General features: G+C 34.8%; 1 protein-coding gene across 1 annotated transcript in view; it reads right to left on the bottom strand.

The window, feature by feature from the left end:
• LOC137405067 (uncharacterized) overlaps window positions 1-26,796 on the bottom strand; it is a 50,680-nt gene that overhangs the window by 762 nt on the left and 23,122 nt on the right. Inside the window, exons 6-10 of the mRNA XM_068091293.1 lie at window positions 23,317-23,463; window positions 21,004-21,210; window positions 19,016-19,099; window positions 15,969-16,085; window positions 752-901 (exon numbers count right to left, since the gene is read on the bottom strand). Of these exons, the coding sequence (XP_067947394.1) occupies window positions 752-901; window positions 15,969-16,085; window positions 19,016-19,099; window positions 21,004-21,210; window positions 23,317-23,463 (705 nt within the window). The remainder of the gene's footprint in view (window positions 1-751; window positions 902-15,968; window positions 16,086-19,015; window positions 19,100-21,003; window positions 21,211-23,316; window positions 23,464-26,796) is intronic.

The following is a 26,796-nucleotide window of genomic DNA, read 5'->3' as shown; positions in this document are numbered from 1 at the left end:
CCACTTTGATATTCCTTGATCTTTACGCACACATAATAAGAAGCGATCGGTAGAACATTTTTATCTCATCACTAAAACCAACAAACTTGCAACATCTATAAATGTGTTTGTTTGTTTCCATCTATAATATAACTACAAAGAATAATATGAAAAGTGTTTCTTACACTATACAAGAAACAGAAATAAAATGCCACTCCAGGAAAGGTGATGATGAGGTCCCTGTGCGCAATAGCAAAGCTAATCAAGGCGCGTAACTTCTGTGTAGAAAGATTTTATTTATTTAAAAGTTGTAAAACTGTTTAAGAGCGAGAAATTTTTAGCAAATTTCACCACATGCAAAAATATTTCACACAGTGAATTGGAGGCTAACAGATACAAAAGTGGACAATAACAGCAGTTTATAAAGAAGTCTCTAATCATCTCCTTGTTTACGACTAACATTTAAATTGGTTCAAATTTACAGCAAACAGAGAATAACTCACAACTTCATTGTGTGATAGTAAAATACTAGTTTAGTTAATACATATAAAATAATGTGAAGGTTTCTACCTGGAAAAAATATAGTCTGACAGGAGAAAATGGATTTTTTAAATAATTATTATTCTAAAAAACTATTATCTTATTGTATTATCATTTCCACATGTACTTGTATGGCTATTTGAAACAGTTAGCTGAAATAAAGGGTTGATCGTTAGTATGGCTTCAACGAGTCTATCAATAGTGAATTAGGCAATCTGTCAAAGTTACTCACCGCAGACGAAGAAAATTTCTCCAGCAGAGTGATAGAAATAAACTTTTCTGGCCAAACTTTTGGCACAAACTCCCCAGGTGGTTAGAAATGATGCGAAGAAACCGGCAGCGAGGCTGAAAAGCAGCAGCCCAAGGATTGCACTCTGCCATTCTGCAATGAAAATTAATAAAAGTAAACCCTTCCGTTTAAAGATAAGAGTTATGTACGTAGATCTTGATGTTTGATAAAAGCTAGTAATGGCCGAAGAATCTCTGCGTTCTCACATATCATATGAGTGCAAGTCATATGACTCACATATCATATGAGTGCAAGTCATATGACTCACATATCATATGAGTGCAAGTCATATGACTCACATATCATATGAGTGCAAGTCATATGACTCACATATCATATGAGTGCAAGTCATATGACTCACATATCATATGAGTGCAAGTCATATGACTCACATATCATATGAGTGCAAGTCATATGACTCACATATCATATGAGTGCAAGTCATATGACTCACATATCATATGAGTGCAAGTCATATGACTCACATATCATATGAGTGCAAGTCATATGACTCACATATCATATGAGTGCAAGTCATATGACTCACATATCATATGAGTGCAAGTCATATGACTCACATATCCTATGAGTGCAAGTCATATGTACTGTTAGAAGAGTTTGTAACCTTTTGACCAAAATAATAAAACAGGTTTATTAAAATTATTATTTCAAGTAAGCATTCATTATAATGGAGTAAACTGCAGTAAACTGCCTATCTGTGGCCCTGAAAGTTATCTTCTCTTTCTAGTAGTAGTTACAAGTAAAAAAAGATCATTTTAAATTCCATATTTTACAGCTAGCAGTGAGCAATTATTACTTGCAATACATTTGTTAAAGATATTGCAAGAAATGGTCATCTGCAAAAATTATATTTCCTAAAAAATATGCTTGAGAAACAAAAAAGTTGTTTGTCTTTTTGCAAAAATAAGAGCTAAAGGAAATATAATTCTTAATTCTATGCTTATATTGGTCAATTGCTTGTAATACATGCATCTCAACAAACTGTTGACGAGACAATAGCTTTAAACTGTTTGCATCATTTTATCCAATATTTGAAATAAAACACAAAGTTATGCCTATTTACTTTTAAATACACTTATGTTGTATGCCCATCACTTGTATGTGTATAGTATTTGATAGGTCTCTGTTTCAACTTAAACCTATATATAATGCTGTGCATGTTACTATAAGAGATTTCATTTATGACATCAGCCAAGCTTGCAGGTATCTAGAATTCTCATTTTAGTGAAATGATCTGATACCTGCAGATGAAGCATTATAACATGTAAGAATCTCTGTGTCATTCTGCTAAGATATGTGACAAAAATATAGATGTAACAATAATACCAGTAATATCGTGCTTGCGCAACTTTTTGCATAGAAAAATCAAAAATCTACGGCAGCTGAACAGTAAATGTTATTACTATTTTATTGAATTAGATAAAAATGTGCAAAATAACACCTCTCAAAGTTGAAGACTTTGATCTATATGGTTATAATAAAGTTAGTGAATGGAAACTAAGAATTCAAACAGTTCTTAACAGTATTTGAGTTTGTAACACAAGAGAGACAAGAGACCGATAGGACTATAATGTATTCATAACAGTGGTAGCATAATAATACAGGGTAAAAAATAAATTTTAAGTCAATTAAAGTTTCAGTCTGGGATAAAATATTTAGAGCATAGAACAACCAGGATCTTGAATATAAACTTTGAATATAAAATCGAGAGACTATTTTACTTTACCTTTGCTCGTGATTGCTAGATTAATATTGAGAGACTATTTTGTTAGACCATAAAGGGTTATCAATGACAGGAGGAATAATAAAAGTTACCAGCTAAAAGGGAGGCAAGCCAGACTATATCACTACAGATGCTGTAAATTACACTCTCTCCCAGCAATCCGGATTTGATATTTGTTTATTAGCATGAAAGATGGAGGCATTTTTAATTTTATGACCAGCTGATGACAGCTTATTGAAGAAACAGCTGTAAAGGTCAGCGTGTCACCATGATGTCACTATTGATGTCAGAAGGTTAAACAGAATGATCAGCGTGTATAAGACAGCTACTTTAAATATTAGAGCTGGCTGCATATTCTATGCTGGGGTAAATTTTAAATGGTTGACTTGAAACAGAATTATTTGGTAACAAAAGGTTCACCATGTATACTCTGTTGTGTTGTAGGTTCAAAATATGTGGAAATGTTATTACAAGTTTGTAAAAGCTCAAAATTGAACAGGCAGACAAAGTAATACAATGGAAGGGTGGGCCAGGGCAGCCTTTTCAAATGCAAAATAAGTTTGTTATTTACTTGGAGAATTAGCCAATAAGATGCAAGCAATGTAAAAGTGCTCAGAGTATGAATCAAAAACTAATAAACTACACAAAGTGGTGCCTATATGTATACGAAACACTGTATTCCAGTCAAATATTTATTGACTAATGAGTTATGAATTTCAATAAACCTTCTTTGGAAGCCAAATCAAATCTTCAAAGGGACCACCGTATGTAAGGGGAGAAAAAAGAGTATCATTATATAAAAGTTCTCAAAACTCACAGTTAGCAATCTGAGGTTCACTAGACTAGCGGTTCATTGAGACCAGAAGCAGTGATTCTGGAATTATCTCATTACACAGATCAAAGTACGCTTTAGTAGAATATTTCTAAAGGAGTTGTCCTAACATTTTTTAGAAACCGATAACTCTAAAATTGTAACTAGCCCATATTGTATTTCCATTGCTCCAAAAATATTTGTTATAACAGAGAAATGTCTGTCCATCTTTATGCTCAACTGTTGGAAATCCCAGTCAGATGTTGGCAAAAATATTGCACCGCACAGGATTCAACCACAGACACAACCATGCACACTGCTATCTGCACCACACGCTTACAGTGCTTACAGTGCTGCACAATGGAATAATTGTGATGATACTTATTACACTTGATGATCTCCCACGGCGCACTGGACTGCCAGCGAACTACTTCTGAATTTAAAAGAGTTCAGCCCAATCACACGCACAAGTATATCCACTGTTAGTAATTTAAAATAAACTGTAGCTCAAATAAAAAGAGATACATGTATATAAACAGTAAATCTTTATACCAGAAATACAAAATATAGATGAAATGCAAATTTTTTTATCAAATTATCTTTTCACTTAACGAGCTTGCAAATAAATCGGACTAGGCTTTCTTTAAATTGTATCCACGGTCTTTGAGACAATAAACTACTTGCATTTAGTAAGTAAAAAAGATCTGTTAAAAGATTTCTTAAACAGAAAATATACAACAGCCAAATTCCAAAATATTTGAGTCACAAAAAGGAAACCAACATACATTGGTAGAAAGTTTTCTTTTGCATTCGTCAACATAACACAATCAAATCTCTTTCAAATTTAACAGCTTGTTAGTTACCGCTCTGCTATAATATTCATAATTTTTTAAACAACAATGATTCGCTGGTCTGTGAAGATGAATGTATGAATGCAGTACTTCAGTTTGGTTGACAAAGAAGCCCTCTTAAATTGCAGTATGGCTAACAGAATGAAGGGCTGGCTGCTAAATTTTTTATTTATCCTTTTTGCGTCGAAAAAAAGCCTTACAGAAAAATGCTTTCACTAAGAATTTTACTACAGTAGAACATCTGAATCAATAATAATTTTCAAACGGGTTATTATCATGAGCAAAAAAACCTGAAAAATAAGCATTTTTATTCAGTTAGTCATTTTAAAACTCAAGCTACTTTTACTCCAGACTGACAGGCTGCTGGTTGTTATATCATTGTTATGGGTTAGATAGATCACAAATTCAATCAACAAACATGGCTGGTAGTAGTGACCACAGCTTGAGTGAGAAGAATCAGTAGAAGCAAAGAATCTGGGTAAAACTTATCCCATTAACTAAATAAAAAAGTCATGAGAATCCCAATTACTTGTCTAATATTTACTATAATAAGAGCCATATCTGCCTGTCTGAAGCCAAGCTAAGATCATGAGACAAACATTGCCTCATGTGTAAATTGAACTCGTATATTCCATGTTTGCTGGCGAGCACACTAGCCACTGCACTATGCAGTCTCCTTCCTATATGGTGGAATAGTTGTGCACATAGCTATTACCCATGATGATCTAACACAGAGCACTTGACTGCAAGCATACTAGTTGTTAATACTATGAGAATGACGAGACTTGAGTTAAAAATGAATTGCAGTGTCGATCGATATACAGTAGTTATAGGTTCAGTTGCATTATTGAGTAGATTCGTTTTTGTCTTTCCTTGCAATCATCCTATACTATCCTCATAAGTTAGAGCTAAAACAATGTGGGCAAATTTTATTTTGATGTTATTCAGATAAAAGATTATTTTGTATAAAATGATGCAAGTTGTACATTATTTGGATTATACTACCAAGATAACAAAAAAATGGCAGTGGGAACTAGCTAAATATTTCATCAGTGAGACGACGTGATTACTTGGCAAGGAAGAGATGTTTGCAGCAGTGATGTTACAATCTCCAGCATCTATCTGTTCTGATGTTACAGATTCTTGCATAACATCAAGGTAGCAGCTTTCCCAGATTCCAAGCCAACGACCTATAACATTGTAAACCATGAAAATGTCGGAGTTGAAATAAATTTTTTTTAAATACAACTAATTTTAACCAAACAAAAATATTTCGTTTCTTTGTGAGAAATGAATTGATTGCAAAAACTTTACTAACTTACAACCAGTACTAAAATGCTAAGTCTTTGTGTTGCGTTTCTAGAGAAAAATTCCATACAAAGTAGATACAAATGTAAGGAACGAAAACGCCTGATAAAAACGACTTTTTTAAGTATTTGATTTATTGAATATAATAACATGAGTGATATGTTTGGTTGACCCCAATGCATACACTGATCTGAGAGTAGCTATATCGACATTCTGTCATGTAAGTTTAGTTTTAACAAATACCTATCAACTCGCATCTCCTAAGCTTGGTGATATTAATTGTTTCCAATTTATTATAAATAATATATAGACTAATGTCGTTTAACCTAGTACAATTAGTTCTGATTCAATATATTACACTCAGTTGCAATGTATTAAAATTATTTTGCTGCCTTTTGATGTTATGGCAGCATTATAGACACTACAGTTTTATCATCTTATTATCCGCTGTTGTGAAGAAACAATAAGTAGACCCTTCTTTTCTGGTATGATCTATAGCTATCCAATACTCAATGGATTAGTGTCAGTATTATGGTGACAAAGCAGATTATTAGCATTGGCTCGCGGAGACAGAGCAAAGAGCAACAAACTTAAAGGTTGACTTGCAATAAAATTCACATTACAGTTATTTGGTATCAAAAGATTCACCATGTCTTACTCTGTTGTGTTGTAGGTGCCAAATTTGTGGAAATGTGATTACAAGCTCTTAAAAGCTTAAAAACGAACAGTTAATCGCAGCCACACGAGACCGCCGTAGTTTGGATTCTCTTTCGAAAAGGGCCCAAATGTGAAGTAGTTGTGAGAGATGGTTTCTGTTTACACTTTCATGCAACCTTATTTGTCGAAATATTTTTACAAATATACATCACGCATTCAATAAAACCATGTCTATTGTTCTTATGTGTCTGTTTTATCGTCATTGTAAATACTGTCCCGTTTAGTTTATCTTATAACTTGCCGTAAAAATTAATTTTATTTTTTAGCCTTACCTCGAAGGAGTACATATCATTGTCCATGACGAGCCTGTTGGTTACCTGTGATAATCGAAAAGTGCTGCAAAAATTATTTGCGAAGTATTGGGTCGCATGATCATATTACGACTTGCCAATTAGATCAGGCCGAAACAAAACTGTAAAGTAGCGAGCATCTATATTTGATACGAGGTCTTCGATAAAACCCGAAGTGTTTGTCATAAACATTTTATTTTGAGCTTTTTATTGGTCTTCCAATTCACGTGAGAACATACGTGACAAGACAATAACCAAATGTCATTGCTACGTCATCGAAATAAAGAGATTCCAATCTACGGCGGCTTTTCGTTTTTGAGCTTTTAAGAGCTTGTAATCACATTTCCACATATTTGGCACTTACAGCACAACAGAGTAAGACATGGTAAATCTTTTGATACCAAATAACTGTAATGTGAACTTTATTGCAAGTCAATCTTTAAGCTGGGTTCCCATATCGGCTGCGAGACCCCGGCGGTAATCTTGCGCAGCAAAACACTTGCGACGCTAGGCGGCTTCTGTTCACATAAATCGCATATAAATGTTCGCTCACCATGCTGCAATGAAAATGCTGATCTAAACGTGTAGAGTGCATTTCGGGAAGATTTTGCCTGCTGCTCTTTTCGAAAGTTGAACAGTGCTAAAATCTTGCATTGACTGACAGCAACTACCAACGATACTCGACGCGTAGGTTAACATTTCACCGCTGATAGCCCTGCGGTGCTGTCGCCAGTGCTTGCGACGTATATAGGAACCAGGCTTTCAAGACCAGCTGGTGAGCAGCGGATCACTCAAAAACACTCGCAAATGGTATTTTTATACCAGTTGCGAATGTTTTTGGTGTTTGAGGTGATCTGATTGCCAGGATGCTTCCAGATTAATATCAACAGAACTTTATGACGGTTAAACTCTCAGGTTGAAATGAAAATGCGATTATGACATTTATAGTTACACTTCAACAAAGAGGCCGGCAGAATAGAGACGTGCTGCAAGTTTAATGCAATAGCCGATATCAATAACGAGAGAGACAGGCAGCTGAACAGCTAGTGACAGCACTTTGGCACATATTTTCCTTTTGATCGTTTTAACAACTGTAAAGGTTTGTCTATTTCAATTTTGAAACATCTCAGTAGTCAGATCATCTCAAACATCAAAAACAATCGCAAATAGCATAAAAACACCAAGAATGTTTAATAAAATCTACTAAAATTTTGTGTAAATTCATCTTTTTTTCTTTTAATTTTTTATGCAGCATTCTCTTGGTGCGCAGTCGATGTTTTCAAACTTAACTCAGTCGCTACCAGTTGACGCTTTTGTAAACTATTACCTTTGTTTGTAACAAACGAATAAAATGTCAAGGACCATAACAGGGTGAGTAATAGTCATACATTCTAAATATAGAAAGTAGTAAATGATGCCACCAGCAGAGCAATAAATGGCATTTGAATATGATATTTGATTTATTCTGTATAACTATGTTCATTAACTGCAGGAGCTTGTCACTCTGGTAGCGAAGGCTTGCCAGGAGAACTTAAATTTCAATGCATAGATATTTTACTTTCATTAGTGAACTCAATTAACAATTAATAGTCTATTTGTTTCGCATCTCATCCTTACAGTAATTCCTCATGTTTTGTGGATGTTCAGGACTGATTTAAAAATCCACGAAGCGAAACTGATAAGCTCATAAAAAACATATAAAGATTTGTTTGTTTCAACTGCTGAGTTTTAATATACTGTAAGTGCTGCCAACGTAAGTGCTGCCAATACATTTTCCATGCTTAAACAGGACTGGTACTCATCATAAAAAGTGAAAATCCATGAAATAAAAAATAAGAAACTCATATTTTATAAAGTTGCTTTTTTTGTTAATCTTGAACATTTTTCTATTTCCTAAGTTTATTAAGCGACCTTTGGGGTTGAAAGTTCTTAAGAGACGTGATGAATGATTTCACAAACACTGCACTTGTACTCTTCACAAAATATTACAAAAAACAGCAAACAGAAATGACTGTTGTCACAATGATGTTCGCAGAGAGATCACACTAGGCAAGAGTATGACAGAAATTTATGTGTTTTGCGCATTTTAATTTTAGTAATTATTTAACTTTTTGGTTTTTATATGAATATCTTTTTACTTCACGTTGTACTGAAGCCCTGAGAGCTGAAACAAGAAGTAGTGAGGAACTACTGTCATCTCTAAACAAATAAACTATACCGCAAACATTAACAGATGTATTTTAGCTCATAATCCTATTGATACTTATGCAACAAGTACAATGTATAGAGCTGAGTTTAATAACCCTGAGTAAATAAATTTAGCAAATACTCCTCATGCCTTGATGGTTAATGTTAAGAACATCAGGCACTACTAAGGAAAGTTGTGGTCACTCATAAACACAGAATAAACATCAGTTATACAAAGTCAAGAATAATAAAACTATATTTTTCTTTAAAAGTAAAGTTGAATAAATGATTTGAACTACTCACCAGCCATGCTGTAGTACATCCACTTGGAGTTTGCGATGAGATATACACCAAAGGCGAGGGCCGCAAAGGAGCTAACATATCCAATAAACCTCGCAGGTTTATAGGTGTGCCTCTCTTTATGTTCCCGATAAGCATTGAGAGGTGGATACGTAGTAGGTCCCCGACCGAAATACTTAAAGCACGGCGACATCACTCCGTTATCCTCGTTAGCAGAATACGACTCGTTTTTGAAACACTCGTTAGCTTGTCACACTTCTCTTTAGTAATGACTGAAGACGCTGCAAGTGATCGCTAACGAACACCCCAAAAATCAATAGTGTAATCTCTCTAATGTGTTATTAGTACATTTCTGAGAAAATGCTGTACAGCAGCGTAGCGTCATAACACACAGCGAGTTAGCGAACTTCAAACAATCTGGTAATAAAATATGATACAATGTTCGTAGTTTGCGCAACGCTTTGTTTTCTATTCCAACACAAACTGCAGCCTTAAAATGGCTGGTAATAGCCACTGTAACTTATTGATTATATTACCTGCGTTAGCGTAAGAGGCTTCTGTATGCCGGTCTCTAATGGTTCATCGGGTGCTGCTGTACGTATTTGCCACTTTAAGTAGCTTAGTAGAATCAATATAGAGCTATAGACCCGGTTTTATCTTGATATAATCATGACAAAGCTGACTACTACTGCTGACGCATGATGTCTTACTAATCAACTATAATAAGGAGCCGTTTTAGCTTTCTGTTGCTAGAACATTGCAGCAGCACTTGGCGATTTACAAAAAGGCTGTCCATTGACAGAACTAAAGATGCTAATTTTACTGTTTTTCAAACAAAATGATGTAACCATATTATTTATTTATGAAGGTCTCATAGGGAATGTCCGAATCAGTGCTAGAAGCGTCTGTTGATCTTACAATGTTGCAACACCCCACTGTTTAGCAATAAGCCATTGATACAGTGCATATTTTACTGGTTAGAGAAAACGCTGCAGCTATCATAGCGTGCAAGCATTAACTGTTCGTCAAGATCTCATGCTATAATTTGCAATGATTCAATGATTAGCATGTCATTAGCCACTGTCAAAGATGGCTCAATGACTGTTTATTATGTAATGCTAAGTGCCCCAATCATCAAAAGATTAGCGGGTATATCTACAACTGTAGGTAGTATTGAGATGAGATTTGAATACTACGCACAGCCTAACCATGGGATATCTAAAAGCATTTTAAAAAAAGCCTAACTTGAGTTGCCTTCACACCCGTCCATTTCATTCATACTTTCTGGCCGATTTTCTCTCTGACCGAGAATCGCATCGTGTAACAAGAGCAAACGACCCCGAGACTGATTCTGTCCCGAAATTTTTTAATCGAGTTGTACCCGATCAGTAAACTATTCTAGGCCAATTTTCAATTTGAGTAGCCAATAAAATCACGTTCATAGCGAGTCACACATCGTCATTCAAAGTACATGCCACATTTGTTTTCTTGTTTGTGCATGTTTATGGCATAGCTTCAGTCCCAAGCAATTATTAGGTTGTTAGCACCACTGAACACAGCTAACAACAGAATTGAAGCATCTGCTTCAATTATTATGCAGTTGCTAAATAATTGAAGCAGATTATATTAGCAAAAAATCGTCATCTCTCTAGTTATCCATTATTAGTGATAAGCTGAGATGATGCTAGCGAAAGATCATCCTCCCTATAATAGTTAAGCATTACTATTGATATTTGGGCACTGCAAAATACTCAGCAAACTAGCTAAAAGCGTCCACGAGAAACATCGTAGGAAGCAGTCAACGGAATGCAAAGCGTGACTCACTACAAATATATCAGCTGAAGTTATCTGATCCTGCAAATGAAAACTAGCAAAATTGCTCACTGTCGATCCAAACTCAGCCTGGGATGATCGAAAAAAATCTGGTCAATAGTTCCTATTAAATCATTTAAAGATCGGCTACACAAACTCGGTTTGCAAATCAGCTGGTGCGAACACAGCTTTACATTTGAATTTGGCATCCATCTAGATTACAAGTAGCAGGTATATCAAAGCAGATGACCATAAAAATTTGGTGATTGTGAATTCACTATAAAGGGGTTGTGCAAAGGTACTGAACAAAACATTTCAGTGATTTTAAACAAAAATAATTCATGTTTTTTGTTTTAGCTACAAAAAAAGAAGTCTCGCCTCCTCTTGGTCAACCATTTGCTTAACGGTAAAGTCAACACATGTTACAGATGCATTTTGGTGTTTCCTGTACAAGGGCTTGTTTAAGAGTCTAAAGTAGGAAAATGGAATTGTGTAAGTCAGCTTGAAAATAAAAAAAATCTTCTTTGCTGCTTCCTTGCAGTCCCTACATGTGACTAATAACTCCATAAAATAGCATAAACTCACGGGTACTCTGATCGTTGTGATAGGTGACGGTGAAAAGAAAGAGAGAGGAGTATTTTACAAAAAAACACACCATCTCATTCACTTTTAGAAATGTTTTCAATTGAAAATATACATCAAATAACCTAAAAACCAAAAATTTTACTAATTAAAACACTCTCCTTTACTAACAATATACAACTTTCAAAAGATGCTTTGTGGGCGGAAACAAGCGTCTAATGTAGACCTTTGAATATCGGGATTCGATATATAACGGCTGCAGGAGAAGCCTACGAAATGAACTGTTGACCTCGTTGCTGGATTGGCCAGAAACAGCCTTTGCATTTGGTAAATAGGTGTTTGTGACCAATCCAACGACGAGGTCAAAAGTTTGTTTCGTAGGCTTCTCCTGCAGCCCTTATATATCGAATCCCGATTTTCAAAGGTCTACATTAGACGCTCTTGCCGCCCTCAAAATGTCTTTTGAAAGTTGTATATTGTTGGTAAAGGTGGGTGTTTTAATTGGTAAAAGTTTTTGGTTTTTAGGTTATTTGATGTATATTTTTAATTGAAAGCATTTCTAAAAGTGAATGAGATGGTGTTTTTTGTAATATACCGTTTTCTCTTTCTTCTCACAGTCGCCTATCGCAATGATCGGAGTACCCGTGCATAAACTTATAACCCGATTCCCATCAAGTTGGTGAAGCATTCCTTGCATACTGTTTACACTGATCATAGCAGGCATAATAACACTGTCTAAATATATACTGCTTGAAATAAAAACTCAATTTAAGTTCATGTAGATGAGTGTCACGGAGACGTGTAGACAAGTGTCATGGACACATGTAGATGAGTGTGATGGACACACGTAGAGGAGTGCCATGTACGGTTATTTGACTACCTCTCAAAAGCCATACACAATGTTTTATATAAAATGTAGAAACAGGCTGACTACAGCAGAAGCTAAACATCTGATGCCATATTTTAAAATCCATTAATAACACACATAGTTAAGCATATCACTATTTAATTGCCCAAATTAACCAAACACTATGCATTTAGTGCAGTTTCATAGGTAGGGGAGTCAGCATCCTTCATAAGCACACCGACTACTACATAGAACGCCAACTTTATTTCTTTAAAATAGGTTATATAGATTAGCATGACAAATATTAATTCCACTCGTAAAGGGCCCTGGTATCCAGCATTGATATTGAATGCAAACAGCAAACAACCGAATGCCTCAATGGAACAGCGAGCATAAGTATTAACAACTATCAGAATTGGAATCTTATCATTCGACCAGTGAGTTACAGTAAAACATCGCTTCTCGAAAGCTTCAGTTTTTAACCAACTCGGTTTTTGACCAAAAATTTTGAGAATTGTTCGTCTCGAATCTCAAACATAAATTTGGTTCTCAACCAAACCGGAAAATGCGCATTAGAATTACACATTCCGGACTGCTCCGGCAACAGCATGGAAATATTCGTTAACAAACGGGAAACAAATTACGCTTCATAAATTCTTTACAAAAAGGAAGAAACCACACCTCCCCCTAACAAGAGATTTGCTAGGGAGACAACCCCTCCAGTCGAGCTACCCTAAATTGTTTTGGAGGAGGATTCTTCTTCAAAAATGTGAAGTATACGCGCCATTGCTGTTTCTATTTTCTTATTCACACGATTTCTGATGTAACTGATCTGTGGCACTTTTTGCTGTTTCATTATCAATTTCAGCAATCTTTGGTATTGTATCTTAACCTTTAATGTTTTCGATGTTTTAAGAGCAAAACGTACGAAATGTTTACTTTTTGTTTTCTTTTTTCATCATCATAGATAGAAAATCCTTTATTAAAATTAAACACGATCTAAATCTACCCGTTTTTATTTATAGTATGCAGTATACAGTACAGTTTATGGTGCAAAATGTTGAAAAATTAATTTACCGAAGTTGTTTTCTCGACTTGGAACAGATTAAAATTTACATACATTAATTCTAATGGGAAAAATTGTTTCAGATCTCGAACAACTCGGTTTTCGAACAAACTTCTGAAACGAATTATGTTTGAGAACCGAGGTTCCACTGTACAATGTTACCCCTGTAAGTTACTATCATTGGCTCTGTGCAAAACTGCAGCCATGCATTGACTTGATACACCAAAAAAGGTCATGGAACGAAATGTCAAGCTATACAAAGGTTTTGTGGCTACACCAAAAACAAGTTTTTCAGATAAAAAGAACCTATAAATTACACACCAACCAAATATGACTTTTCATCTTGGTCTTTTAACAGTATTTTTAAAATTACTTAAAGAGTTTTCAGAATTGATCTACTGTTTAATGACAATAACATTTATTAAATAATTTAGAAGTTATCTACTTATATTGCATGTTGTCATATGATTAGACAACTCCTCATTACACATGTTAGTAGGCCTGACTTATGAGTTTATGTTGAACCTACATTAACCTTTTCACTACCGCATTAAATTCTGTCCGAATGATTATTCTGCCCAAATTAATTCAAACTGATTTTTCGAAAAGTCGATTTAACACTAGTATTTAGGCAATATCTCAAGAATCAAAAAAGATATCGTTTTACTGTAAAATGCATCTTGTTCAAAACAAAATTCTATCCAACAGGGGTGTTTGAACTTTTTGCAAGGGAGGGTCAGATTTGAAGTGTTAAAAATTTACGGGGCAAGCCTTGGCGGACAATTTTTACATATAACAGCAATTAATTTAAATAAATTTTACCAAGCCAATCTGTGTTTCATAATTGATTTTTTATTTCAATTTTAGCTATTTTAAGCATGTGTTTTGTATCGTTTGAAGCATGGATATCAAAATTGCATTGAAATTATAATTGAAATTTAATAATCACTTAACTTCACTTTTTTAACACTAACTTTTTTGTAACAGTTGAACAGAAGTTATTGTACTCTTGAGTATTCATTACATTTGAAACGTGAAACAATATCTCACTACCTAGTAAGAGATTAAATTGCCATATGGCAGTTTAATATTTACAAAAGTTTTAAACACAATTACAGAAAAATGAACATGTAATACGCATATCAACAAGTGCAGGGCTCATTTAAAATATGACAGTACTATAGCTGTTGATTGGATTTTTAAATGTTTAACACGCAGGTAACACCACTTCTGCCCAATCTATTAACCCTTTGAACCCTGGTCGTTTTTGTCAGTGGTGTCAGTAACCCTAGGAAATCTGTCCAACAGTTTTAAATTTTTAAACTTTTATTAAATAACTATTATAATAACTATTTAATAACTTATATTAAATAACTAAACATGCTCATCATACAATGATATTTGGTCAAACAAAAGTAAAAAGATCGACTAACCCATAGCAAATGTCATCAAACAGAAAAAACAGTGCGTGACCATTATTCGGGCCAAAACTATAAAAGTTCGCACGATTTTAAAAAACTCGTAAAAACATTTAAAGTAGCATCATATCCATTGAGCACATGTTCATCATCATTTCATGACTCAAAATATAGTGGAAAATTATAGTTAGTATCATAAAATTATTTATTTGTATCATAATCACCTACTAACAAACGGGTTGTATTCAATTTTTTTGCGATAATAATTTTAATAAGATTACCGTTCCAATAAGGTTTGTTATTAAATCGAAGGAAGTTAAGATATTTCAAAACTGTTACAAATGGATGAGACACTTCTGGTCAAACAACCTGTGCAAGAATTAGTCTGATTGGTTTATCCTGTTACTTAGAAACTGCTTTTGTAAACAAAGCCATGTGAATGCCGATATTCCAGCTGTTAAGGATTTTGACACACCCTACGCAATGCTGGAAAATCGGCCGTTAGGGTTCAAAGGGTTAATTCTACAGCGAGCCACACGTTATTGATTGTATGACAGAGGCTGCGGGTCAGATGAAAATTGACCCTGGGCCGCATTTGGCCCCCGGGCCGGACATTGGATATGTCTGCTTTACAAGATAACTATAAAAATCTTTAGTGACAGTGAAATTTTCTGACCCTTTTTCTGCGTTGAACGAACGCAGTGTTTTTCTTATTGCCATGACGATAACGATATCGTTTTACCGTTTCGAAAAATAATTAGAATTGAAACTGCTGAGCCAAAAAAAATTCTATTGGCTGCACGTGATTGGCACAGGGTTGTTTCTCTGAAAACACAATTTGATTGGTCTAGCTAAGGTGTGGGCTTCGTAATGAAAATTGATATCTTATTGATAAGCCTATCTATCGGCATACGGTCTGTACTTATATTACCATGAATAGTCGAAATTATTGAACAAAAAACTTTGCTATTGGTTGCAAAAGATTGACAACCAGGTTGTTTTATTAGAGAAAAAATTTGATTAGTCTAGCTAATATGTGGGCTTCGTAATAAAAAAGTGCAACCTTATTGATAAGCTGATACATCGGCTTACGGTCAGTACTTATTATACCGCAAAAGCCGATACATCGGCTTTTGCGGTAGCAAAAGAGTCAAGACTGTTGACAGCCTCAGTAATTATCTCATCTAAATTGGTTCTAATAACATCAATCCTCTATGTGGTACTCACTGAGATCAGGAGGAAGGTCTATAGGTTTGCATGCCTCATCATGGATTCCTGAGTATGTGGTTATGTTATCTGTACAGTTGAACCAAAAGCCATGGTGCTCTATGTGGATTTTTTCATCTACAAAAGATAACTCAGGTTTCAAGGTTTTAAATCTTTGAACCCTAAAGGCAGTTTTTGCGGCATTGCGTAGGGTGTGCCAGAACCCCTAAAGGCCACTATTGCAGCATTCACATGGCTTTGTTTACTAAAGCTGTTTTCTACGTAACAACAGAAACCAATCAAATTAATTCTTGCACAGGATGTTAGATCTGAATCTTCAGTTGCATTTGTAACAGTTTTCAAATATCTTTACCTACTTCCTTCGTTTTAATAACAAATTTTATTAGAATGATATCGCGAGAAAATTTATACGACTCGATTCTTGGTAGGTCCTAAATGATTTTAATGCAAAAAAAGAATTTTATGATACTAATTATAATTTTCCAGTATATTTTAAGTCATGAAATGACTATGACCAAGTGCTAAATGAATATGCTGCTACTGTAAATGTTTCTACGAGTTTTGTAAAGACGTACAAACTGTTATAGTTTTAGCCCGAATAACGGTGAAGTAATGTTTTTTCTGTTTGATTACATTTGCTGTGGGTTGCCCGACTTTTTTACTTGTGTTTTACCAAATATCATTCTATTATAAGCACATTTAGATATATTTAATAAAAGTTTAAAAATTTCAAATCATTGGATAGATTACCCAGGGTAATTGACATACATTGACAAAAATGACAAGGGTTCAAAAGCTTAAAGTTACAAATAAAAGTCTTCTACTAATTTTTCCAGCTTTTTGTGTTAGAATTTAGGGTTTAGTTTTCAATTTAAAAAAGACCCTCAACTTGTTTATCTGAAAGCAGTGTCTTGAAAATGCATAAAACAAAAAACAACTCGTAAAAAAACTGCTTATTATAATGCAAAATCTGGAGCAGTAAAAATAGTTTGTAATTGAATTATTTCATTTCTTGCAAACTTGGCCATCAGTAATGCAATGAAATAGTTAGTTGAATCTATTACCTATAGTATTACATCAGAAAAACTATGAACTCATATATCAATAATAGAAGAACTACCACAGGCATATGGCTGACCCACAAAAGCAAAACCTTGTGCCCAGTAGATGGAAGGTGTGCAGTCAGTTCAGCTGGTAACATTAGCCCTTTACACGCAATTTGTCTTCACTCACACTTAGCTAATCCAGGAATGCTGCCAGGACTTAAATCTGTTTGGGTCATAGCTTTTATGACTATAACATTATTTTATTTAAACTGTAACATATTACTACTGGCAACAGTTTTACATGTATGGTACATGCAGGTTCAGCACAAATTCCAAAGTCGTGCTCACTACTCACTTGTCTTATGAGGAGTTGTCTAACCATATAACAACACCACAATATAAGTAGACAACTTCTACATTATGTAATAAATATAATTGCCCTGAAACAGTGGGTTAATTCTAGAAACCCTTATAATAATTAAAACAAATTGATATTCGCATTTGATGAAAGGTGAAAAATTATTTTGGAAATTTTGAAAAGTAATCAAGGCAATTAGCTTGCAACTTTAGCATTATTACTATTTTTTATTCTTATTCTTATTACAGAAACTGCCTTCACAACCAAGTGGTTGGTAGTGAGTCAAATAGTTACCATTTCAATGATTCTTTCTACTGAAAAGTCGTTCTTAAAATCTGAGCAGTTAATAGGCGCTGAACTACATAATAACAATAATAATTATTATTACTATTATTGTTATTATTATTATTATTTACCTTGCAGGAGTTTAAGCAGCAATTAGAAAGTGTGACAGAGCAAAATAAATGATAACTCTATGATTTGATCATCAATAAGAAGCAGACAAAATATGTTTCCTAGTGGTGTTAGTGTAGGTGATCCATTTGGAGTTATGCCAGCCTGCATAGAACTGGCAGACTTAAAAATATGTATCGAGAGTGGCATTAGTGCATGTAGATCAATATGAAGTCAATTCAATATTTCAAACTTAACAACTCCGGTAGCCTTGCATAAGTTGTGCCGAAACATGATTGGCTGATTTTTACCGATTATTTGATCAGCAGCTATTGGCTGCACTAGACGCTAGTTTGCTCTCTTGACTGAACTAGTGAAAGATGCATGTATCAGCTCTAGAGACAGTGACTTAACACTTAAGTCTGGTTCATATTATATCTCCATATCTTAGAGTTGATGCCACAAACTTCGGTGACCGTGAATGATAAAAATGTTCACACTATCCCAAACACATCCGCGATTGCGTCGGCGAATACTCCTTGACGTGGTCTTCTCATTTTTCTTTTTAATTTATCGCAAAGAAACCTTTTTGTTTTCATTTGCTCAAATCAAATACTATTCCCGCAATGACTATCATAAACAGAAATAAATAAATCGCGTTTTCCGTGAACGAGAAATACTATTGCCAAAATGGTTCACATTGCACAAGATGTGGTTGATGCTCGGCGAAAGTTTGACAGCTGCAAACTTTTCCGACGAACCTGTGTTGCCTCATCGATGCTATCGGTCCCCAGTGCGCATAGTTGACGATGAACGCCAAAAGGACAATGCCAACATACGGCGAAATAGAGTTAACCAGCCTTTAACGTTGTATGCATTATGGTAGGAGTGAACTGGCATATAGCAAGGCCAGCTCCGTAGACGACACATCAGTAGGTCGAGTCAGGTGATACACGAAATGGGCAGTGAGATACTTGAACCGCAGAGATATACAAGACCAAGATTTGCCATCGATAGTAAAAGAAGCTACACTTATTCTTGTATACTACTTGTATCTTACAGCGTAATTAAAAACCAATATATTTATCAAGTTCCAACTATGAGTTATTCTCTTACGCAATGGTGTGGTGCAGTGAAGGGTTGAGCTGACTTCCTATATGGTATGCGACTGCTATTAGTGAAACATTCCTTCAATGATGGCAGAACAACAAGAAGGTCATTAGAATGCTCTGAAAACATGAAACACTCACATGACTCATAGCAGGTTCCATTTTCATTCACATAGGAGCAGTTATACTGAGGGTAGTTGGGGTAGTGGGGAGCTCCACCTAATGCTACAAATAAATTATTACAGTTGAAAGTAAAAACAAGGCACGTGAATATAAACTCTCTTTTATTGTTCTTGTAATAAATTTTGAAAAAAGGAAAAATATGTATTTTTTAAAACTATACAGTATTTTTATAGTCATACTTCGATCTACAAGCACACCAACATATGAGAAATTTGAGATACAAGCAAAGTTTCGAGCAAGTTTCTGCCTTGAAATATGAAAAGCCTTTGAGATGTGAGCTGGTTCTCGATGGCCACTAAATGCCCAAGTATGCGAGAGGTCATTTTCAAGAACAGCATCGCTTGGTCTTTTTCGTTGAATCAGTTTGAAAAAAAATTCAAAAAGATTGGCTAAAAATTCTAATGTAAATGAGGCAAAAGGAGCCAAACCAGAAACAAATAATAAAAAATTACGAAGAAGACATAATTAGAGTTAAATGTAGTAAAAGATTAAAACTTAGCCTTAGGTGTATGTTAAGTGCGCCAAATTAATTTAAGCTAAATTTAAAGTTTATGTCATGTTACATAGCGTCATAAAAAGTCGAGTGTACCAACACGTTGCTGTCAAGTTGCTCTCTCACCGCAGTTAAATACTACGTCTGTCTCGAAGGTAAGAGCTCTATGTACTACTGTACATAGTAATATTATATTGTGGATCACAACCACTAAATAGGTATTTGTTACTTTGTAATCGTAGGTTCTGAGTTAGAATAATTAAACACATTTTTCAGCCATAGTATCCTAATTTTTGTCACAGTATGGGAACATATTAATTTGTATTTAGTTATTTTACATATAGGAAGTATTGCATTGAGATATGAGAACATTGAAATATGAGCTCATAAAGCATTAAGCTAGTATGTCAAGGTGTTGACTGTACTGAATATTCGATTTATAGACAGAAAACTTATTACATGATGTTTTTTATATGTCATAGGTTGTGGTCCATCGGCTGGGTAACCCTCTCACAGCTGAGAGATTAGATTGAACAAAGTTATAGTATAACGGTGAATCCAAGAAACGCGCATTTATATAAATCTGTTTGTTTTTCAAGATACCAAAACCTATGCTGACTCTGACGTGCTGTCAAAGATGTGAGATTGTGATTAGGATGAGTAATGAACTGTTATAATGATGACACAGGAATTTGATGAACCTTCTGGCGTGAACAATAAGTGATGTTTCACATTGGCAAGCATTATGAAATAATAGCAGGTTGTACAGAAGTCTACCACTTATATTTCATGTAATAGGCATTCATCAAATTCTAAGGAAGAACTCGAATTGGTTATTTTCCAGACAATACACAGCTACTTATACATCAAGGCATGACAAATACAGTTGTGGTCTTCAACCAAGTTGATAGGGGCTGACTTACATATTTGTATACAGATATATTTGCAGTAAAGTGAATTATCTCACTGTAAGTACAATTAAGCATATGATGAACTTACTGTGGGTAGAGTTTTGCAAATTACTTACTGTAACTAAAGTTAATCAAATGATTTACATACTGTAAGTAAAGTTTAGAAAATGATGTATGTGCTTTCTGTAAGTAAAGTTAGTCATGCATTATATTTACTGTAATTAGAATTTATCTAACCATGTATTTACTGTAAGTAAAATTTATCTAAACATGTACTTACAGTAAGTAAAATTTATTTAACCATATACTTACAGTAAGTAAAATTTATTTAACCATATACTTACAGTAAGTAAAATTTATCTAAACATATACTTACAGTAAGTAAAATTTATCTAAACATACACGCATACTTACAGTAAGTAAAATTTATTTAACCATATACTTACAGTAAGTAAAATTTATCTAAACATATACTTACAGTAAGTAAAACTTATCTAAACATATACTTACAGTAAGTAAAATTTATCTAACCATATACTTACTGTAAGTAAAATTAACGTCAGTATGAAATGTGAGCTTGACCCATCTAGTGCTGAGCAATGGAGGTATAGCGGATACCATAGCCACAAAAGCTAAGATGTAGCCAGCGGGTCGACACTTTCGAAAGAGCTGATGGCCCCAATACGCATGCAGTTTTTCCCATTGGTCCTCGGTGTACCGGTCTCTTATTTGCTCCTTGCTCAGAACAGCTGTAACATTTAATGACACCTGTGACACCTGCCTATCTTCCTGTCACCTGTGACACCTGCCTATCTTCCTGCCACATTTTGTATTGCCTGCCTCACTTACTATCACCTGCCTCACTTGTTATTGCTTAAACTTTATTTACACGTCTACAATCAAATGCTGCTCAAATTTATCTGTTATTAACAGTTCAGTTATATTTACATAACATAAAGACATCCCCTTAAACTGAACACCATTCAAATTCAGCTAGAAATTCTTTTGAGATGTTATGTTCACATAAATACTATGTTCACACAACGACATAGCATAGCAAATTATGAGTTACATATCACTGCAAGATTTTAGCACCAACCAAAACGCTGCCTTTCATAACAGATTGGGTTGAAAAATCGTGTAGGTGGAAATTATCATATCCTAATGTATCATATCTAAAAACAGGAAACAACGCTAATATTTTTACTGCCTGAAGCTGATGAACTTTTAAAATGAAGGTTCATAATTCCTATTGGTTGTTACCACCATTTATTTCTCTAAAATGCTATTCGGGTCCAATTCGTATGGCAACTTAGTTACCGCTTTGCCTGTTTTTAATTTTTGTTTTAACTTGCAACTTGGCTCCGTCGAAGCAGCTTTTCCCGATGGATAAAAAAGTTTTAGTCGAATAATCTCTACACTTAACATTTTTACAAAGTCATAAGGTAAATATGAGCTCTGACTGGCCTTTTTGCAACTCGTTATAAAACATGCTGCACACAGTCCAATAACTATGAAGACAATAATTATTCAAACTTTTTATGGTAATAACTTTTGCCTATTTTAATTCAGGTCACAATCGAATTCTTACTTGTCTGCCTCGGTTCACCCTTCATGCCAAGGCATTCTCAACTGCCATTCATGCGTAAATATAGTTTTACACTACCATTATATGAAAACAATTAAAAAAACTCTGTTTTAACATTTATATTGATGTTAACAAAGGAAAATTTACATGCCCTGGGTTGGGATATCTAAAGAAGTTTGAGAAATAAAGCTAATGAAACTTTGGAAGTAATAAAGTTGGCTGAAGTTTGATACAAAGTAATAGCAATATAACAATATAATATTGTATGTAAAATATATAGGCTGACAAAATTTTTTCTTAATAGTGGGTAGCTAAACAACTCGTGCAGGTTTGATAATGAATACCCCTACTATAATGTAGGCACTGAGAAACACTTTCATAACAAACAATAGGCGGTGTTCCTCTCTCTTTTAACAAGAGAAAACAAAAACAATATTAGTATACTGTCAATATTATAGTATTCAAGTGAGTCACCATATCGAGCGCATACAGTATTTATAACACCAGCGATTCATGCTTGCCATTGAACTGCACAACTATGCGCAGCCGTGACAAATGATTATAAGGTGTTCATCAATACATAGGTCGTTCGTCTCATAATCAGTTCGGCCAAATGTAGAGACTTAAGGCTGGTTCACACTTGATCGCGGTATGTCAAGGTCGTCCTCTCAACAACAATGCGTGGAATATGTGCACAGTAGACTGATGGCATCGCTGAGGTGACCTAGATATGTTGGGAAACGTTGCAGCTGTCAAACATTACCGATATTTCGCCGAGCATCCATGACAGACTAGCCTACGCGACGTACACAAATTTGGCAATAGTGATTGCCTATCGCTGATAACTTGATTTATTTTTTCCTTCATGATTAGTTCCTGCGAGACTAGTATTTCATCATTAATTTTCAGCAACCGTATTACCTAATAAAAATGCTATGCCGTGGACTAGGCAAATGTAAACGCAGATGGTTTTGTGATAGTGCAAACATTGTAATTACGGACAATTCCAATGCATTGTGGGACCAACTCCAACCACTACCATGTAGTGTGTAGCAGCCTTCAGTTATCATCACCACTCCTCAAAAGAAATTTATTGAATAAAAGGGTTATCGGTTATAGGGTTGCAGGTTGTCTAACATAACATCAATTTTTACACTACCACTACAATAGGCACAGTTTGTCGTTCACACTTCGAAATTATAAATTCATTTAAAAATTTTTACTCAAGCATTCCGAGTATAGGAACAGACATGACTAATGGACATACCACTAGTAGAGCTGGGAGTTGCCTGCTCCATGGCCAAGAGGGCTTTAGAGAGAGGAGTTTCCTCCTCAACACCTGTTGTAATGTGGTTGCCAAACTTGACACTCTCTTGTCTGGCTTTCCTGATTGGAGTGGGTAGCTTGTTCTTCGCTGTCAAAGATAAGCAGGCAATTATCATTGAACTTTTATATGGTCTAACAGGTCTCCAGGTAACACAGCTATTAGCTGTTTTAAAACTTCTAAAACCTTGCCTAGCAATGCAGTAATAAAATCCAAGCTTCCATAGATTTAAACTTACCGTAAAAACTCTATTTGAACGCCATCTTTATTTGAGTACCACCTCTAATAGAACAGCACTATAAGGGAAAAGTTAAACGATACAGCGCCAGGGCATTCAAATAATAATAGAGGTTTTATGGTAATCAAATACCATCTCTTAGCAATATACTTTGTCACAGAAATTAGCCTCCTAGTTTCTGCAATTCCTGTACGAACTACGAGGTCTGATCCAAAAGTTCCCGGAATTGAGTCGTATACTCGTGCATATTCACACGATGGAAAAACCCATTGCAGGGTTGGCTGGAAAACACCTCTGGAGTGTTGTCACAAAATTTCAGGTTGCTATGACAATGCGTTCTCATGTGAGCTAACGATATGTCAAGGTCTGTTCGGTGCTTCCGCCTTTTTAAAAAAACATTTATCATCATGTCTAATAAACCAGAACAGCGCATTTGCATTAAATTTTGTGTGAAATTAGGAAAACAAGGATATTACGACTTTTAAAATAAAGTTTTGATCATTCTTGAAAGCTTCCTTAAAATCGTTTCAAGCGTGCATCCTGAGCTCGTTTTGGTCATCAGTCAGCAAGCTTGGCACGAACTTTGCTGCGACTCGTTTAATTTGTTAAAAAATTGTTTAAATTGTCAGTTAAAACTTTTTGAACAGTTCCAAAAATATGTCCAGTCTCTCAAGATATCTCTAATAGTTAAACGTCGATCTGGCATGACTAGTGACCTCACACTGTCAATTTACGAGCAGGTTCTTGCCGACGCTGGTCTGCCAGACCTCGCGTCATCTTCAGTGCTGTCTCTACCTTCACAAAAACGTTTGTACCGCTCAAAAATTTGTGTTTTTTATAGATCAGCATCTTCAAAAGCGATAGTTAACATTTCAACTGTCTGAGTACTTGTTTTCCTTAATTTTGCACAAAATTTAATGCAAATACGCTGTTCCGATTGATTAGGCATGACGATAAATTTGTTAAAAAAAAGACGGAAGCACCGGACAGACCTTGATATATTGTTAGCTCACATGAGAACGCATTGTCATAGCAACCTGAAATTTTGTGACAACACTCCAGAGGTGTTTCCCAGCCAACCCAGCAATGGGTTTTTCCATCGTGTGAATATGCATGAGTATACAACTCCATTCCGGGAACTTTTGGATCAGACCTCGTATTCTTGGATCAAACTAACAGCATATATGACCTCAAATGTTCGTATAGATCAACAATGCTTTAATAGTAATTATCTCACCTGACTATTCTAAGCCACATCCTTCTAGCCCTCTAGAGCACCGCCCATTTACTAATGGTTTTATTCAAACCAGCTACTATTCTACTTTTGACAAACAATTAAAAGTAGTGTGTAGAAAATTATCTTGATTCATTAAAAACCTCAACAGCTGAAAATGACTCAATCACTTGCCTAAGCTCCGTCATATGAGAAGGATACATTTGAAAGCTTACGTTAGAGTGACTAAGGTCGAAGGTGAAACGCTAAAAAATTATTGAAAACAGTCAATCATGATAGTTGATCACAGCCAATCATTATACTTCACAACAACCAATCATTATAGTTGATCCGGCAATCATTGTGTGCATGGTATTAAGTGTATTTGTTTTCGTTTCCTAAAAATCATGCAAATATGTGTTTCTTTAAAATAGCAACAGAAATACCAGGCACGTACTCTGTAGTTCTATGTGACTTTATTTGGCTTGCTGATAAGCAAATGGCAGCAAATTAACTATGATATTTTAGAAATAGTGTATAGTTACTATTTTAGTATAAATTGCTTGTGAAAAGTTTATCAAATCAGAAAACAGCTGGAGGGTGAATGCATTGGTATGAATTAGTCAGTATAAACATGCTTTTAAAGCTGAAATGTAGGAAGGAATCTTATTCTATTGCTTTTATGATTCTACCTCATACACATTTGGACATTCAAATGAAGTATTATGCAACATCATAGTATCTTTTAATTTATTTTAATAATATATTTTTTAATCTAAAAGGTTGCCTGTTTAAAGACTGAAGCACACTGTGAAAATACTAATTGAACTTATGGGAGTTGATGCTAGTGCTCAAGACATGGTTGGTTATGTTTGCCTGCCAGGTTGTCATAATTGGCCAGCTGTTTGCTATAGATCGTGCGTTAGAATGGAAGTCCTAACTCCTTCAAGCTTATACTGTGGCTTTTTAACGTGTTTGTTAATAATATAAAATTATATTTCACCATCATGAACGCTGAATAGCGCATAAAGATATAATTGAAAAACGTATCTCTCTCTTGCAAGTGATTTATTTAAATGACTAGAATAGACAAGTGCTTTCACCATTGATAATTATTTACCAAAATCATTATAAGCCAATTATCAATTGTTTGAATGTTACTGCACTCTGACGGCAGCTGCTATGCCTACATTTGCTCATCTTATCTGTTATCCAGACTAACCGGGTCTTTTTAAAGATAAACTTCCATAAAATTTTAGTATATTTCATCAGAAACTATCGGTATTTTTATATCATTGGCGATTGTTTTAATGTTTGAAGTAATCTGACTGCCAGGATGTTTCAAGATTAAAATTGACAAAACTTTATCGCGGTTAAAGCGCTCATATTTATGCAAATAAGCAGTTACGACATTTATAGTTGCACTTTGGTAAGTGACGCATAACGCTGCAACTTGAAAGCAATAGCTGATATCAATAACAAGAGAGACTGGCAGCCATGAAACTGGTGACATCATTATGGCACATAATTGTTTTGCTCATTTTAATCAATTTTTTCAAGTTTTGTCCATTGTAACCTCGAAACAGTCAAATCACCTTAAGTAAACATCAAAAACAATCGATTTAAAAAACAACAATCGCTTGCAAATAATTTAAAAATGCTGATATTTTCTGATAAAATCTACTAAAATTTTGTGTAAGTTCTTTAAGAGCATCAACCATATTTCGACCCTGTTTTGGGTGTTGCTCATGCTGCCAGCAGTCAACAATGCAACAGCCATGATGCCATAAATACATATAGTTCAGCGAGGTCCTCAAAACCAACGGTAAGGCTAGCATTAGGATGTGATATAAAATCAATCTAAGCCCTTTGAACGCGGATACACACATAACTAAGTGACTCCACTAATAGCAAACATATCCTTACCAAAAGAATAAATTACATAGCAGAACAAGTGTAAATCCCGTTACCA

The sequence above is a fragment of the Watersipora subatra genome, chromosome 9 (genome assembly GCF_963576615.1).
Source record: "Watersipora subatra chromosome 9, tzWatSuba1.1, whole genome shotgun sequence".
NCBI classification, from domain to species: domain Eukaryota; kingdom Metazoa; phylum Bryozoa; class Gymnolaemata; order Cheilostomatida; family Watersiporidae; genus Watersipora; species Watersipora subatra.
This window is presented reverse-complemented; position numbering and strand designations above follow the sequence as displayed.